This window comes from Sus scrofa, chromosome 12 (genome assembly GCF_054392235.1).
Source record: "Sus scrofa isolate SSC_HxYL_T2T_F1_AM1 chromosome 12, Sscrofa_HxYL_maternal_Yorkshire_Landrace_v2.0, whole genome shotgun sequence".
Classification (NCBI taxonomy): Eukaryota; Metazoa; Chordata; class Mammalia; order Artiodactyla; family Suidae; genus Sus; species Sus scrofa.
Window position 1 is genome coordinate 12,005,612 of NC_139394.1, and position 18,424 is coordinate 12,024,035.

The 18,424-nt window shown below is 41.1% G+C and overlaps 1 protein-coding gene across 7 annotated transcripts in view; it reads right to left on the reverse strand.

Annotated features, from left to right (window-relative positions):
- The window catches only part of GNA13 (G protein subunit alpha 13), a 57,276-nt gene that overhangs the window by 37,325 nt on the left and 1,527 nt on the right, over positions 1-18,424 (reverse strand). For 6 of the 7 annotated variants that reach the window (XR_014820909.1, XR_014820908.1, XR_014820907.1 and 3 more), the window contains exon 2: positions 16,645-16,871. Coding sequence is in view for 4 of the 7 variants with exons in the window: in XM_084983891.1 (XP_084840017.1) it covers positions 16,645-16,871 (227 nt within the window). In the remaining 3 variants the exon portion in view is untranslated. Of the gene's footprint in view, positions 1-9,858; positions 11,846-16,644; positions 16,872-18,424 lie in introns of those variants that run through there. The other variant, XM_084983890.1, reaches the window with a different exon arrangement.

Below are 18,424 nucleotides of genomic sequence, written 5' to 3' on the forward strand. Positions count from 1 at the left end.
CCCTGCCCTTGCTCAGTGGGTTAACGATCCGGCGTTGCTGTGAGCTGTGGTGTAGGTTGCAGACGCGGCTCGGATCCTGCATTGCTGTGCCTCTGGCGTAGGCCGGTGGCTACGGCTCCAATTCAGCCCCTAGCCTGGGAACCTCCATATGCCGCGGGAGCGGCCCAAGAAATAGCAACAACAACAACAACAAAAAAGACAAAAAAAAAAAAAAAATTCTGGTGAAGCCACGTATAAATAAGAAGCCTTTAAAAATTCTATGAATAGACTCTATAACCTGTCTTTCCGTCTTTACCTACATATAAGGTTTACAGCAAAAATCAAATGCCAAATATAAATAAGGTACCAAATGGAAATATTTGGGATTAAAGCTGGTTAATGAATCATACTCTTCATTTCAATCTAAAGATGTGGCTGAAATGATAAGAGGTTCGCTAGCTTCACACACAGGGTAGGCACAAAATTCTCCTCCTGGGTCTCAGGGCTTCTGCCATGGAACAGCTTCACTTCTGCTTTCATTTAAGTGCCCTTCCAACACCCACTTTGCCTGGTCTTCACAGTGGACCTAATTTTATTCTTATCTTTGAGATGACCTACTTTTTAAAAAAAATGACATTATTCATTTTTCTCTGGAAAAAACTTTTTTTTTTTTGGTCTTTTTTGTCCTTTTTAGGGCCGCACTCGAAGCATATGGAGGTTCCCAGCCTAGTGGTCCAATCGGAGCTGTAGCCACCGGCCACAGCCACAGCCACAGCCATGCCAGATCCAAGCCGGGTCTGTGACCTACACAACAGCTCACGGCAACGCTGGATCCTTAATCCACTGAGCAAGGCCAGGGATCAAACCCGCAACCTGGTGGTTCCTAGTCAGATTCGTTTCTGCTGCGCCATGACGAGAACTCCTGGAAAAAACATCTTAAGGTATTCATATGACCACAGGAGATACTTAATATAAGGGTAATATTGTCATTTTTATCATTAAGGTATACTTAAAAGTACTACCACTCATGACTATTTTTTGGTTCACAAAGAGAAACACAGTATTTACTTATATTCTAAGAAATATATAAGCTATTTTCCTTTGCTCCGTACACAGGTCAAAATTAAGAAGACGCCAACTGAATGCACTTTAGACAATTTCTCGCTCGCATTTTCTATGTGCATCACTCAAAACTCCCCAAAAAGGAGTTCCCGTCGTGGCGCAGTGGTTAATGAATCCGACTAGGAACCATGAGGTGGCGGGTTCGATCCCTGCCCTTGCTCAGTGGGTTGATGGTTCGGCGTTGCCGTGAGCTGTGGTGTAGGTTGCAGACACGGCTCAGATCCCGCGTTGCTGTGGCTCTGGCGTAGGCTGGCGGCTACCGCTCCGATTGGACCCCTAGCCTGGGAACCTCCATATGCCACGGGAGGGGCCCAAGAAACAGCAAAAAGACCAAAAAAAAAATAAACAAACAAAAAAACTCCCCAAAGAGCCAAAATTGGTCAGTTATAAACCACCCAGACTTTTGAAAATACTTTTTCAAATTAAATACCCTTCCAGACTAAGATAGTTTATAATAGCCTGAACAGAATTTCAAAAAAGACACTTCTAATTTCAACAGTTTTCAGATTTTCCTCGCATATAAGCTATAAAAACAAACTAGTACACAGCATTAGAAATAACAGATTTTTTGAAAGAAGTTAGTGCTTTATTTTGTAAACTGCCCTTTTCTTGTCACTGCTCACAAATTAATAAGTTCCTTTTTATATCAAGTTTTCTAATTAGACTTATCACCAAAATGATTTAAGGCTAATGACCTTAGTTTTCAAAGAGTATTCCCATAGTGTCACCCAATTCCAATTTACATATAACACAAAATATAAATGCAGTTTCATAGTTTACTACAGATGTCACAAAAAAGGACTTTATTTCATTTTCTTTTCTTTCTTTCTTTCTTTTTTTTTTTTTTTGTCTTTTTAGTGGTGCACCTGAGGCCTGTGGAGATTCTCAGGCTAGGGGTCAAATCAGAGCTGTAGCTGCTGGCCTACACCACAGCTCACGGCAATGCTGGATCCTTAACCCACTGAGCGAGGCCAGAGACTGAATCTGTATTTCATGGATAGTCAGGTTCGTTAACCACTGAGCCATGACGAGAACTCCAGAAGGACTTTATTTTCACTCTGGAGAGATGGCAAAAAAGCCTAGCCATATGTCTAATAAGGATTTACAGATGCTTGTTCTATTTTCTTAAGAAAGTGTCAATTATTTTCAAAACCTTGTAAGAACTACTGTCCCTTCTTTAAAATATAGGCTTCGGCATGACAATCAGCATTTCTTCGTAAAATCTTATTCCCTGAGGACTTCCCACTACGGCACTGTGGGTTAAGAATCCAACTGCAGCAGCTCACTGCAGAGGCATGAGTTCAATCCCTGGCACCAAGCACTCACTGGATTAAAGGGGACCCAGTGGTGCCACAGCTGAAGCACAGGTTGCAGCTGCAGCTTGGATTCAGTCTCTGTCCCAAGAACTTCCACACACCACGAGTGTGACCATCAAGAGGGGGAAAAAAAATCTTATTCCCTGAAAAACTAAATATAAATTTTAAATGTGAGGAAAGAGTTTAACAGTGTAACAGCATTATATGCTAACTCTGACATGGCATACAATGCTGGTCACTAGAGCAGCAACATGGTCTGATTCCTACATTGTTTATCCCATGTTACCACTTACCACCACCACTATTCATAAGTAGATATACATATACAGGAAAGCATTTTCTATAGAAGTCAAAAGTTCACATCCATTTCTAGAAGAATGCCTCACCAGTCCTCTGAGAAAATCACCTCCTCCAGGAAATGTTAATGGTACAACATTAAATGAACAGGATATAAAACTGTACAGAAAGTACCGAAAAGTTTAACTTACCAGCCAATACTGTATTCAAAGACGTGGAGGAAATACATCAAAATGTCAACAAAGATGACTTGGGGTGGAGGGTACAGTGACTAACTAGATGATATTCTACAACGGACATACACATCTTTTAAATTTTAAATTAAAAGAAAAAGCTCATTTAGATTTTGGAGCCTATTACAAGCAATTCCCTAAAAAACAAAAACAAAAACTTCCGTTTTTCAGTTTTCACATAATAACAACACTAAACGCGTAGAGTTGTGAACTCTGAAAAACTCCTCAAAGTTAAAATACTTCTTTGAAAAGGGTCAATCATACAATCCCAACAGGATATAAAGAAATCTCTCAAATTCAAAAAGAAATGACCTTGACAGTTAAAAAGAAAAAAAAAAAAAAAAGAATATGCAGTCTTCTAACCTAAGACTTAATAGTTTCATGTCCCCTGCTATCTGATGGAGAGCCCTATAAAAGCACTTCCTAACACCCAGAAGTCCTTGTGAATGCTACCAGATGGCATGTGCAGCTCTATGCTCATGCACAGCAATTGCACCTTAAAATCCCATCTTAAAATCCATTAATTAACAAAGTAATTCTCTACCTAAGATCACAAAGCAGGTGAGAGGAAAACTCAGATCACTTCACTCCCAGCTGCATATGTGATTCGTGCCAACCTCTCCCCAGCAGAGAAACTCCCAGAGCCCACATGAGCATGAACTGCCTCCCTCCCATCTCCCAGTCAGTCAGGTCAGACAGCAAAGACATGCAGCCTGCGAATGTTTGAAATACTGACAAACGTGGGTAACAGGTCAACACGGATCCTGGCATACCAGTTCCTAAGTCTCTACTGGGGTAACTGTGTTATTAGGGACACAGGGATGCAGAGCAGTAAGGGAGAGGAGTATTCACGTGTGAGCCTCACACTCAAACTAGCTACAACCTTAACCTTTATGGACCTATATTTTAGGTACAAAATGAAGTGAACTGGACCACCTGCCCTCCTAGAGCTTTTCTAAGTTAGTAAACACTGATCGTGCAGTACTCATCAGAGAAGCTACAAATGCAGTATTCTACACCATTTATCTATCGTGTGCAACCACTGCTGGATGACTTATCTGCTCATTAGACTGAGAGCCTCCACGAAGGTAGGCCAGACAGTTATTTGTTTGTTTTTTTTTTTGTTGTTGTTGTTGTTGTTGTTGTTGTTATTGTTGCTATCTCTTGGTTCTTGGGCCGCTCCCGCGGCATACGGAGGTTCCCAGGCTAGGGGTTGAATCGGAGCTGTAGCCACCGGCCTACGCCAGAGCCACAGCAACGCGGGATCCGAGCCGCGTCTGCAACCTACACCACAGCTCACGGCAACGCCAGATCGTTAACCCACTGAGCAAGGGCAGGGACCGAACCCGCAACCTCATGGTTCCTAGTCGGATTCGTTAACCACTGCGCCACGACGGGAACTCCTTTTTTTTTTGCTTCTAGGGCTGCACCTGTGGCATATGGAGGTTCCCAGGCTAGAGGTCGAATCAGAGCTACAGCTGCCGGCCTACACAACAGCCACAGCTCACAGCAACGCCAGATCCTTAACCCACTGAGCTAAGCCAGGGACCGAACCCACATCCTCATGGTTCATAATCAGGTTCGTTAACCACTGAGCCATGAAGGGAACTCCTTTTTTTTTTTTTTTTTTTAATGGCCACACCTGCAGCATATGGACGTTCTCCAGCCAGGGACTGAATCTAAGCAGCTGTGACCTATGCAGCAGCTGCACCGACACCAAATCCTTTAACCTACGGCACCAGGCTAGAAACCATACCAGTGCCTCCCCAGTGACCCAAGCCATGGCAGTTGGATTCTTAACCCACTGCACCATGACAGGAACTCCCAGACAGACGGCTCTTGAGTCCCCAGGACAGGCTCATCCCAGAACAGTGTGGGCAGGTATTCAATACATGCCTGCTAAAGGAACAAAGGAATGAAGAGTATCATCCTGTATCACTAAGTTATTGCCCTCACTAAATAAGAAATGGTATTAAGTACACATTATTTGTGTTTGCCTGGCCTAACAGATTAATAATACCATTAACTGATAGTAACTCTTCTTCTGAGAGTGAGATTCAAAGAAACTGGTTAAGATAAATACAGAGTACTCTTCAACTTTCAAAAGGCTTGGAAAAAACCCAACCTAGTAAGTCAGGTGGGTTGAGAGTATTGCAAAAAGGAAATGAGGACAGTCAGCTTGATTCCAAACGAACCTTCTCCACTTCCTCGGCTCCTCTCCCTCATATCACCTGCCACAGTCAGCACCAACTTTCTGCTGCCAAAATCAAAGGACACGTCCATCTTCACCTTACTGGACCTCTCAGTGGCACGCAGCACCCCTGACCACTTTTTTTCTTCTTTAAAGCACTTTCCTCGCTTCCTGGCATTACATGTTCTGGAACTTCTACCCTTCTGGTCATCTCCGCTAGCATCTCCTCTGAATAGTTTCAAATGGTCTGCAGGTTCCTCAAGACTCTTCTCTGAAACCCTCATTTCTTTTTCACCACACCCTAGGTAACTGCATGCATTCTAAAGACCTTACATAGCATCTGAATACAAACTCCTAAGTTTCTACCTCTAGCCAAAGCTCTGTTCTGGATCCCAGACATATGTGTTCAACTGTCTCCTTGATTCCTGCTGTATGTCTCCTGGAGATCTCAAAAACCTCATAAACCCAAACTAAAGTCTTATTCTCCCCCCTCAAATTTCCTTCTCAGTCTTTTCATTTCAGCAACAAGTACCACTGCCCGCACCTGGTTATTACACCAAAAATCTGAGTCACTCTTAACATGTCTCTCCCTCCTCACATGCAGTCCACCAGCAGCCCAGTGCTGTTCCGACAGCATGCCGTGAACCCAGTCCTCTCTGCATCCCCACGCCCACCACCCAGCGATGGCAGCGCAGTCTCCTAACTCTAGGATGGCTCAGCCCCCACAACAGGACAAAGGCTCTCCATTAATGTTGAGTGCCCTCTCTCCTCCCGCCCTCCAATCTCCACACTCCAGCGAGCTTTTCCTCACCTCAGGTCCTGCACACACGCTGCTCCTTCTGCCTGGCTTTCCTTCTCTTCGCCTGAGACTCCTGTCTCACCTTAAATGTCACTTCTTCAGCCACCCTCTCGTGCTCTCATTGCTTCCTTCTCTTTTCCTTCAGAGTACTTAGCACATGTGGGATTATTCACTTACTGGTCTACTACAGCTTCCTGCAGCCAGCATCTCGTTGGGCATAAAGATTACTTTCCCTCGGGGGGCCAGCAAGAACCCAGCCTGCGAAAAAGTGCCCGACTCATTCACGGCGATGTTCAGTAACATGCTACTGAGCGGCTGCTCAAAGCTGCCGGTTAACGTTTCCATTCATGTTTAACTCCTGTTGGAGTAACACACCTCTGGAAATGTGCCTTCTTGCCCTTTTACATGTGACCTTCATTTTTCACATTTGTGGAGAAAAGAATTCAGATTATCACAATGAACAGGTCTCGTAAAGTAATGCCCTAAACCTTCATGCTTTCATATTATATCAGACGGTTACATATAAACACATCAAGTAGAGGCACACACACCCTCCTGTGAAAGAGTGAAGTACTACAGAATTATTTTTTTTTTAACAGGAATCTTCTTTTTCAAAAGAAAGTTATCTTACATGAAGGCCAAATGTGCAAAATACAAAAAGGTAGGGACCCCGATTCCTGACCAGTCCTGACCAGACTGTATCGCCAACCTTAAATTTGGTTGTAACATTTGATTATAACAATTTCAAAAGTCAAGAAAAAAAATTAAGCAAGTATAAATCTCCTTACCCTAGCCTAAAGCTGAAATGTATATAATCTATACAGCAACAATGTAACGTTCCCATAATTTTTGAGGCTGTAGATAAACGAAGACAATTTTACTGCAAATGTGGCCAGTTAGTACCAATTAAAAACAGCAAATCACTTGTATTACAACACTTTAACTCAACAGGCTAAATCACATTACTCTTTTAAAAATATTTCAACAAGGACATATGGTACTTGCAGCTTTGTGAATATAAAGCACTCAACTATTCAGGTTTAAAAAAATCGATAAAAATGAATTTAGAGACCATCTTTCATTTGAATAGCAATTTATCTGTCTGAAGTACACATGTGTACATCTTCTCATCTGTCAGGCCTCGAGAAGTGAGATGGCCAGGAAATGACCTGAGAGCACCTCTGCAGCAACCTGGAGAAGCCAGTGTAGCTGCTCACGGCTAGAGGCCTCCATGAGGTTTTCTTTTACTTAATATCAATAAGCGGAAACAATCACATTTCACGTTACGAAATTTAAGTGCAAATCACATGATATAAGATAGCTTCTCTTGGGAGTTCCCATCGTGACTCAATGGTTAATGAATCCATGAGGTTGCGGGCCTGGCCTTGCTCAGTGGGTTAAGGTTCCAGTGTTGCCATGAGCTGTGGTGTAGGTCGCAGATGAGGCTCGGATCCCTAGCCTGGGAACCTCCATATGACCCGGGAGTGGCCCTAGAAAAGGCAAAAAGACAAAAAAAAGAAAGAAAGAAAAAAAAAAGATAGCTTCTCTCTACAATTATTATTGAGGAAGTTTGTCCTTTTAAAAGAAAAATAATTTTAAATAGATTACCCAGGGTTTGAAAAATTGTAACTAGGATATTGAAAAGGAAAGTGAAACTACAGTATTCATTATTCCAGCACTTTCTGTTTAACCTTTCTAGAAGAGTAAAAGAGAAATGTCCTATTAACAGGCCAAATGTAGCTGCACTGGCTCAAAGAACCCAAAGACCGCGATTTTTCTTGGTGAGGGGGGAAGAGATGGTGGGGGGGGGCGTGATAATACCAGAGTTTTGGTCGCTGGCTAGCATTGCCTTTAAATGGCGAAATTAATAAAATGGTCCTTTTGTTTAGAGGAGCAAATTTGAAATTTGTTTATTTTGCTCCTTTATTCTAGTAGATTGATTGTTTTCAGTTGGCTTTTTTACAAAATAGTAGTTCTAAATATCTCACAAAAAGTAACATGAAATCTAAAAAACCAAAAATCATTTCATAGTTTATGAATATAAGGAATTTTTCCAGGATGGAAAAGAAGCCCAAATGCCCTCTTTAACCCGAGTACTCACAAGACCACCACCAAGCCGCAGGCACAAGAAAAGGTAAAAAAAGGGAAAGAATAACAGGCATGTGTAGAAGTGGAGGGGGCGCCAGAGAGGCAGACGGACAGGTGGAGGGAGAGGGGGAAAAAAGCCAGCACATTCAGTGGGAGCGGTGGGACACCTGCACCCATGCCAAGGTTATCTCACCAGGCCTCCAGCAGGAAGAGAACGATTTGGCTGATTTGGACTACACATCTAAAGGGTTTCAGGAGCACAGTCTCCAAACAGTTAAATACTAATTCCAGCTTTAAATCTCATATTGAAAATGGGAAAGAACAATACTGGTTAGTTTCACCATACATCTATAAAACAGTTTACTATTTTCAAAGCATTGTGATTTTCATTACATTTGAGTCCTGAAAATTCTCAATGTGCTAAAAATCATTTATTTATTTTGCTTTTTAGGGTTCACACCTGCAGCATATGGAAGTTCCCAGGCTAGGGGTCCAATCAGAGCTATAGCTGCCAGCCTATACCACAGCCACAGCAATGCCAGATCCGAGCCATGTCTGCAACCTATGGCACAATTCATGACCCACTGAGCGAGGCCAGGGGTTGAACCAGCATCCTCATGGATACTACTCAGACTTGTTACCGATGAGCCACAATGGAAACTTCCCTAAAAATCATTTAAAAACGTAATTGAGGACTAGCCATAAAGACATAGACACATCATTTAAAAAATATTGTTTAAAATGAATATGTCAGCAAAGGGCTTTCAGAACTTACCTCACATCACAGAAAGACAGATTAAGCCTAATTTTTAAAGAGTTTATGTATTTGTCAAATAAATGGAAAATATACAGCCAATACAGTGCAAGATAAAGGTAAAACCAGCTAATCTGGGTCAGTACGGTAATTCACGTACAAGAAAAACAGTCAATCTAAAATAAGTAGAGGCATTCCCGTTGTGGTGCAGTGGTTAGCAAATCCGACTAGGAACCATGAGGTTGCGGGTTCGATCCCTGGCCTTGCTCAGTCGGTTAAGGATCCAGCGTAGCCGTGAGCTGTGGTGCAGGTCAAAGACGTGGCTCGGATCCTGTGTTGCTGTGGCTCTGGTGTAGGCTGGTGGCTACAGCTCCGATTAGACTCCTAGCCTGGGAACTCCATATGCCGCCGGAACGGCCCTAGAAAAGGGCAAAAGACAAAAACAAAATAAAAATAAAAATAAATAAAAAATTAATAAAAAATAAAATAAGTAGAGAGAGCTGACTTTCAGATGGACATTGTGCTGGAATACTTGGCGTTAATGTTTCTAACATTAAAAGTTGAGACGATATCATCCCCATCATCGCAAGATGTTAAAAGGGTACTATGAAGAACCACATCATGAATTTTCAATCTGAAAATCAAGCAAAGTGACATTAGAAAGGAAGCAAGAACCAATGCAGCAATGAAAACCTCAAACCTCTCTTTGATGGACTACCTTCATCAGAGATACCAAATGGCCTAAAAAGAATGCAAGCCATATTCTGCATTATTTACAATCTGGAATCTTTATACTGGAAATCAAGTTCAGAGAGCTAATCCAACCAAAGCTCACAATGCTTTACGTTTCAGAAAACTACTTATGGTTTGTGCATATGGCATATTGGAAAAATTAATGGATAATGACAGAACAGTTCATATGTGTCAGGCACTGTGACAAAGGCTTTGCATGAATTACCTCATGCAATCCCTACAACAATGAATAGCAATAGTTGAACTATCCCCGTTTTACAGACAGAGAGAGGCTGGGGGACTTGCTCAAGCTCACACAGCAAATGGCAGAACCAGGACAAGAGTTCTGTCTGGCCATCTAGTTTGACTTTATTTCACAGTTCAGCAGAAAACCCCATCACATTTTAAGGTCACCAGGTGAAAACCATTTGTAAAAGTGTTTTACAGTAAGTAAAATACATCAATTAATCTGAACATGGTTATTTTCTAATTTGTTTGGAAGATACACAGTAAAGATTCACGTAGCAAAACCAAATACACAAGTCCTATGACTTAGACCAAAAACCACAGTAAATCAGTGAAGACTAACTCTACTAAAGATTCTGCATCTACTGCAGAGTAGTAGTGGATGACAAAGTTCACCCACTGCACTGATTTAAAAATCCTTTCTGTTATGCTGAAATAAGAGAGACTGGATTTGAAAAGATAAGCAACTACTGTCTCTGAAAGAGACTGGTAAATTTAGCCAAGGCCACTAAAGTCCAGTTTTCAAAACAAAACTATTTCCTTGATCCATATCAGTCCATTTTAATAATGTGGATGTTAACAAAATCTCTTGGGGGGAAAAAAGTTCATGACATAAACTAAAGTGAATTATTATCATACAGCTAGAAAAAACTAAGTACTTTCAAACAAGGATATTTAAAAAAACCGTTAATTCTCAGAAATGGGTCCTTTCTAAACGGAACAAAAATCTGCAACAAACTACAATCTGAAAAGCTCATAAGCAGAATGAAATTTGTGACAACTAACTACACGAGAAACACTGCAAAGGAATTCATAAAAACAAAACAACAACAACAAAAAAAACAATAAAAGTGCTCTGATATGCCTTTCTCCAAACCAAAAGCAAGTCTGGGCAACTGTACACCAGATATGTGCCAATTTCCAAATGTCCTTTACCTAGAAAAATATATATGGCTGCTCTTCAGACAAGTGGTTGACATAAAACGTCCACTTTTCAGGGTACATTAAAAACTGTATTTGCTGATGAAACATCAGCTAAGGGTCACTAGTAGTTAGTTTTCAAGGAGGTGAACACTCAAACAGCTTTCACCACGATGCACGGTGGTTAGGATAAACCGTACGTTCCACTTCAAAACAGGAGACCCCCACCGCATCTACGAGGATCATTACCACCACAACCATAATCTAAGTGAATAAAAGTAAGAAAAGAATGACACAAGGATATCATGAAAAGTCCAGAACATAAAAGGAGCTGTGTGCATTCAGAGTGACACTATGTATTCTTCTGAAAACCTTACATATTTAACAGAATGTGCTAGAACTTACGAGGGGAGTGTTTCCTCTTTGAGTGTATGAGTACTGGTCAGAAGAGGCTGGGAATGAACAGAAAGAATGCTCCAGGGACAGAACTCTTTAAGTGCTTGCAAAATGGTTTAGCAGCCAGCCCTGCAAACCAGGAGTCAGCAGATGGAGGTTCTAGGGTCTGTCCCAGCATCAATTACTACCTCCGTAATCTGAAGGAAATGCTCTGCCTCTGAATTTTTTTAATCTATGAAATGAGCCCATATTGTCTTTTTTTTTCCCTTAAGGATTAAATGATAATGTATGTGATAGAAATAATTAATGTACTTTGAAAAGTACAAAGCAATTTTTATAAATCATAAGGTATTAAAAAGTGATACAATTAATTTTCAGCACTTGAATTAATTTACTGGAGGAAAATGAGCACATGTTTTGGGCTAACATGACAAGACATAGCAAATTGGTTGGGCTGCTACCTGTGAAAGATGAACAGGGACTATTCAACGCATAGAGGATACTTTGGCCATCACACTTTTTAAAAAAGCAAGTTCACAATGGAGTTCCCGTCATGGCTCAGTGGTTAAGGAATCCGACTAGGAACCGTGAGGTTGCAGGTTTGATCCCTGGTCTTGCTCAGTGGGTTAAGGATCCGGCGTTGCAGTGAGCTGTGGTATAGGGCACAGACATGGCTTGGATCCCAAGTTGCTGGGGCTCTGGTGCAGGCTGGTGGCTATGGCTCCAATTAGACCCCTTGCCTAGGAACCTCCACGTGTGGCGGGAGCAGCCCTAGAAAAGGCAGAAAGACAAAAAAAAAAAAAAAGCAAGTTCACAAAACTTTCTCCCAGTTTAGGTCCATGCTCTGGTAAAGAATAGCAATAAAAGGTAACATAAAAAGCAGCACAGTATTTTATAATTCCTCTTCAGCACCTAGAGCTCAGACATATCACAGCTAGTCAGGCTTCTACCAAAAATAAAAGGATGTAACATGCACATGCCAACTTGATACAACACATCAGGAGATATACTTATGTGTGCATGATATGTGCTACACGCACAGACACACAATCTCAAAAAGTTGTATTAAAACTGTAACACATGCCAAAATAGCCTCTTTGTTTTTAATGTCAACAGTAGCCCAGCTTTGGATTCCCAAAGCTGAGATAAAATATCATCATTTTGACAGCTGATCAAAGTTCACCGAAAACAAATTCTATAGAGACCTAAACTTTCAAATCTTTAAAAGTTATAATGTAATATATAATCCTTGTTATATAGGCTGAAAGGTTTTGCCCTAAGCCTAGAATGAGTAGGTTTTTAGCAACTTAAAGTCCTTTTTTTATTTTACTCATAAAGAAAATGGATCAAATTCCTCTACAACAGAAACATGAAAATAGTTTACAACTGATAATAATTCACCCTTTAAAGCAAATCCTAAGGAACAAACAAATGCCCCTAACTCTAAAGTATTTCAAATCCATGCTGCAGTGCAAATAAATATTTTAGCTCAAAGTTCCGGTTTTACTTAGCACTCAGCTCCTTTTCACAGCCAATGCATGAGTCTAAGTAGTTACTCTGTCAAACAGACTGAAGGGCAGCTCTATTTAATGAAAAAATTAGCTCATCTGCTTGAAGAAGTGTAACTATCACCGAGAACAAAATGTACTACTTGAGTTAAAAAAAAATTAAGTCCAACTGCAGGTACCAGGATGACAAAGACAACAGTTCTGACTAGAGGAACTGCAAAGAAGACTGGTCATTACAGGAAGCTGCATTAATGCTGACAACGTCAAAGTGTTACGGAACACAGGAGGGCTCACACGGGTGTCACACACTCCCTCGTCCTGTACAACCTGCTCTATACACTTTGCCTATATTCCTGAATAAGTAACTGTATATTACACATTCCAAAGAAACCGAATTGGCGGTGATGCCCAACCACTTTGTTAGTTTTGCTATCTCTCTCTAGGTGGATTGTTCTCCAGCCAACCTCTGACTCCCAGCTCTCCAGTCACTTAAGTTAGCAAATTCCCTGGTTATGGTCATGAAAGCTTCTCTAAGGAGAGGGTGCCCCTCAGCACCGTGGCAGGCTATCAGGAACGTACAGCTACAGCAGAGCATTACAGATATTGAATTGCGACTCACATGAGACCACTTTTTGGGATATATTATCCTCAGTGTGTTAGTTTGTAAGAAGAAGAAAGGCAGCACGTGCTATAACAAGAACATGAAGCTTCAGATTTTTCTTTTTCCACACAGTACGCTATTTAGCTCACCCACAATGAAACTAACCAGAAAAGGAAATGTTTGCCTTTGGCAACTGGGGAATGAGAACATTCATGTTTGCATCTAAAGTTATTACTAACAAACGGATGGCCTGCTAAAAACCTAAGCTGTGCTACCCTACCCTTGTCCCCAAAGCTGATTAAAGAGCAGTCATTCATCTTAAGCAAAAAAGGCCGTAGAGAAACTTAAAAGCTCTTTTCACGTTTCAATTTGCATTACTAAGTTTAATAATCAAGTGTTAATTGAAACCAAAAAGCTAAATTTGTTTTATCTGCTAACTCCTCCCATTTCCCCTGATGTTTCCTTTTTCTACTCAAGATTCAAGAATATATTACATTGTTAAATGTAACAAAAAAGAAAAATTGATTCTGGAATACAACAACTTCCCATCTCCTAGAAAATTAACAATTAGCATACAGAGGGCCCTATGCTAGTGAGAGAGAAAAAGACAAAAAAAAAAAAAAAAAAAAAAAAAAAAAAGGCAGATGGAAGGAGATTCTGCATTAGAGGAAGACCCACACACAAAGACCTGGAACACTAGGTGAAGCACTCGATGAGGGTCAGCCGCATGCAGGCTACGGAGACGCATCCCCGCAGGAAGCACTGGGGAGAGCTTCACAGGAGAGAGCTCAGGACCCAGAGCACTGTGGGCATGGAGCAGACCCACCCAATCCACCTGAGGCTGGATGTCTGCTACAAATCCAGACCCTGGGTCCCCTCCCAGATTCCTGAGGCTAGGCAAATGCATCTTGTTCTGTTTAAGCTGAGTATTCCAGCTGCACCCGATGCAAGGGGTCCATGGACCACATGCAGTCACATTAAAATCTGAGGAGCATTATCCTAAGTGAAGGGGAAGACCTCACAGGCAGATACAGGAATGACAAATCCGAGCAGAGGGACTTTGTGAAGACAGTTACGGAGGCAGAAAATTAGGGCATGGGGGATTCGAAAGGCTCCAGGAGGGTACGCGAAGTAGTCTAATGAAACTGGAATTGTAGGTAAGTCCTGACTCACATAAAGAGGCTGAACTCTGTTTTGGAAGCAATGGAGAATAAGCAACGCTTTCTGAGCAAACCCACCTATGTTCAAACAAGATTACCTGAGAGTCCAAGCAAGTGGTACTAGGATAATAATGGAAAGGTGGGAAGGAGCGAATGACACCAGAGACTTTCCAGGGGCAGAAGAGACAGGACTTGGGGACTTGGGTGTGTAGACAAGAGAAGGAAAGAGGAAGACTTTGGGGAAAATTTTCCAGGAGCAAAACCGCCTTCCCAGTGTTGAAGAGACTGCCAAGGCCAAGCAGAACATCCAGAAGGCCATTAACCAAACACAATAACTGAGCACCTACCACCCGTGCCAGGTACCACCACCAATGCAGAGGGTACACACAGGAAAAGCCCTCTGTCCTCCGGAAGCTTAAAACTGGATTTCTCCCTGTTCCTTTCTTGTGTCTCTACTTTTTATCAGGAAAAATGTATTTCTGGAACTGTCTCTCCTCGTCCTTGAAGCCTTCTTTGCTCTAAAAGCATCAGCTGCCTCAAGTTAAGAACCTGCAGGTCCTTGCCCTGAATGGTTTTACTGATTCATGCTCAATGGCGAATAAATCCTTGGGAATGCGTTCTCAGCAGGGATGACAATGAGATGGTAAGACGTGAACGTTCAAACTCAAGAAGTGTCAAGTGAAGCCCAACTTCAACTCAATGGACTTAACGGAACTTTCCCACAGAGCTCTTTACAGTACAGTCGTTTGTTTATTCACTGAATCAACACGTAACGTGTGCTACTGCAGATGGATGTTTCTTTCCTGACTTGGAATGATGAATAACATCCTGAGAAAACTGACAGTGCAAAGTGTGGTTTCCTAAGAAAATGAATTCTGAAGAAAAAATAAGCAGCCCAGCACTTAAAAACAGGACGGAGGGTAAAAAGGGAGATGAGAAGGGGTGTGTGGAGGACAAAAATTAACTCCAAGCCAGAGAAGTAGATGGAGGTCACTTCTCAAGTTAAATTCATAATTTTCAACATATAATGCTGCCGGCAACTCAATTTTAACAATTACGTGAGGCAGTCTCCGCCCTGCTTTAACTGTTCAATTACTCAACAAGATATGCCAAAGAGAACTATACAAGGCAGTACATAATCAAGTGCTGGGGGTTTGATACACATGAAATCCATAATTCAGAGAACATAAAGACACAAATCTTAGTCTTATCAAAAGCTCTCATGAGCACTTTTCTCAAACTTCTAATAGCGAAGACTGAGCACACACTGTAATAGCAAAGACTGCTGGCTGTATGTCATTCCGTAGCCACACCCATGAATGTGAATCGCTTTAATGCCAGTGACATCAAACAACTTTCTAAGCAGTTTTACTTTTAACTGTCACTTTATTTTGATCACATTACAGTAAAACACTTCAAATCTGAACGCCTTCCAAACTGCATGCGGTCTAGATTGCTATCATTCCTGGGATCTTTCCGGTCTTTGGCAAATAAAACCCTGAATACAATTGAAGCATTCACAATTAAATTACAAAACACTTGATTTAAAAAAAAAAATCTAATTCAATTATTATTTTTGTATCTTTAACCTAGATCAGATCTTTTAGGTTCCACTCTGTCTTTAATGCTGTGTAATAGGTACAAAGTTTTACAAGGAGTCTTACTGAGACAAAGTAGAAATAATAAATGCAAAATAAATTCTAGGTGCTTCCCATGTGAAACAGGTACCAAAAAAAAAATAATAATAATAATAATAATAATAACAGATTTTGTTTTTTAAGAAGGTGCATTTTGTAAAATGTGCTTAGAAGTCTTCTAAAAAACTCATGACATTCAAATATACAAAAACAATGACTTAAACATTATTACAGATTTTAATCCCTTTAAATATTAATGTGTATGATGAAATAAATACCTCCAAGGATGAACAAGCACATATGAACAATTAGATTCAGTTACTGAACTCTGAATCTAAGAGCAAAAGATCAAATTTTTGTAAAGATCAATACTGTTGCTACAATTGGGAAGAAATTACTTTTAAAAGTAGAACAAAACTAGATGAAAGCACCTAAGAAAATCATCATGACCTTACTTTCAAAAAGGAAAAATAACCAACTAGTTATAACAGCTTCACCAAAACTATGGGGTTTGCCTTATTTTCACCTTGCTTAGTTTAAAAAGCCCATCTATATAGCAATCCCAAATTTCTAAGGCTAAAATTCTGGATAGATACATGACATTGTGGAAGTCAGTGAAAAAGGTGTGTTAGAATCACGACATTTAAAAAAACAAATCTCTTACCAACTGAAATTCTCGACGCCGGTCATAGGCATTCTGTATGCCACTGTCTGCCCATAAAGCTCTTATAGCAGGAAGATACTGCAAAAAAACTTGAGTTTCCACGATTCCCTGGGCGGTCAAGGGGGTGCGAGTGTCAAAGGCCATCATCTTGTCGCCATGGAGCTGGTTTGAGTTATCTCCCCAAGGAATGTGAAGCTTCTCTCGAGCATCCACCAGCACCCTCATACCTTCATTTGGAGGAGAAAAAAAAAAAAAAAAAAAAGGTATGAGGAAAGTCATTAGATATTCTCAAGAGATTTGACTCCAGTATTATTTCCTTAAACTTCTTGAGAACTCCAGGCCCAGTGCCTCCAAAAATGAAGACTAACAGTCAAAAGTAGAGTAATTTCTCAGTGTAAAAAAACTGTTATTCACAGTCATAAAATCAGAGCTTTGAAAAGCACATGCAATTACCACAAGTACTTCCTGAAGGATTTTAACATGTTCTCATTTATAAAGTAAGTTCTGCGTAGAATGTTGTCACCAGAGAACCAAAACTAGTGAAGGAAAAAGAAACGATAAAGTTGTACGTACAGCCTGCACGTCCAGGCTCTGAAGAAGGATCTGCAAGGTTTTCTGAGTCCCTCAAAGAGATATTTATTTATGAAATGTCAACAACAAACAATGTCGCCCTGTGGCCTATTTGGTCCCCGAGCACCGGCTGAGCCCAACGCTGAGTCTTCCAGGAAACATTCAAAACTCAAAAACTCCCAATACCAAGCTTTAAATCAGTGTGAGGCACACGATGGCCTTAGTTAGACTTCCCTAAAAGGAGGAAGACCAATTGCAAAAACAGTATAAAAACAGAGATTTCAAACTCATGGTGATTAATTCAAACCCATTATTTCTATCATTAAGCTGTTACTTTTAGTCCCTCTCAATAATCACATGGCTCTTAGGTCACTTGTTTGGATAACTGAAAAACTGTTTGGCTGTCAATTTTCTGATCATGCCAACTCAAAAAAGTAGATGGCTAGTGACTTCATCTCATAATCAAGGCTCAAAGTAGGTCACACTTAGAAGTCAGAGCACATTGAGAACCAGGTGTTAAAAGAGGGCCAGGTACAGTTCCTGTCGTGGCTCATCAGAAACGAACCCGACTAGTATCCATGAGGACGCAGGTTGGATCCCTGGCCCTGCTCAGTGGGTTAAGGATCCAGTGTTACCGTGAGCTGTGGTGTAGGTCGCAGATGTGGCTCAGATCTGGCATAGCTGTAGCTGTGGCTGGGGCAGAGGCCAACTGCTATAGCTCAGATTGGACCCCTGGCCTGGGAACTTCCATATGCCATGGGTGCAGCCCTAAAATGACAAAACAAACAAACAAAAAAACCAAAACATGAAAAACAAAACAGGGCCAGATGTTTATTTAGCTGGCTTATAATCAGTTAACATGTTAACTATTCACTGACAGAACTCCTTAAGTTTGGGCATCGGTATACAAAGGTACCTTCAATTAGAGCCTGGTTAGGCAGAGTCTTCGGCTTTGAAAGACACCTCAATTAATGTTGCACTACTAAACGTTAAGAAGGGATAAATACAACCGGTTTTTTTTAATAACTTAACTGCAGAGGTACTAGGGCTGGCTGTGGTCTATGAGTTCCTGGCGCAGTGCTCTCCCCCGTTATTAGCTTCACAAAGCTTCCCCTTCCCCCCCCCCCCCAAGCAGTTTTCCTCTACTCAATCCTGGGAGAAAAAAAAGTGACACCAGAGAGTAACTTAAGCACTTCCTGAACAACAAAAA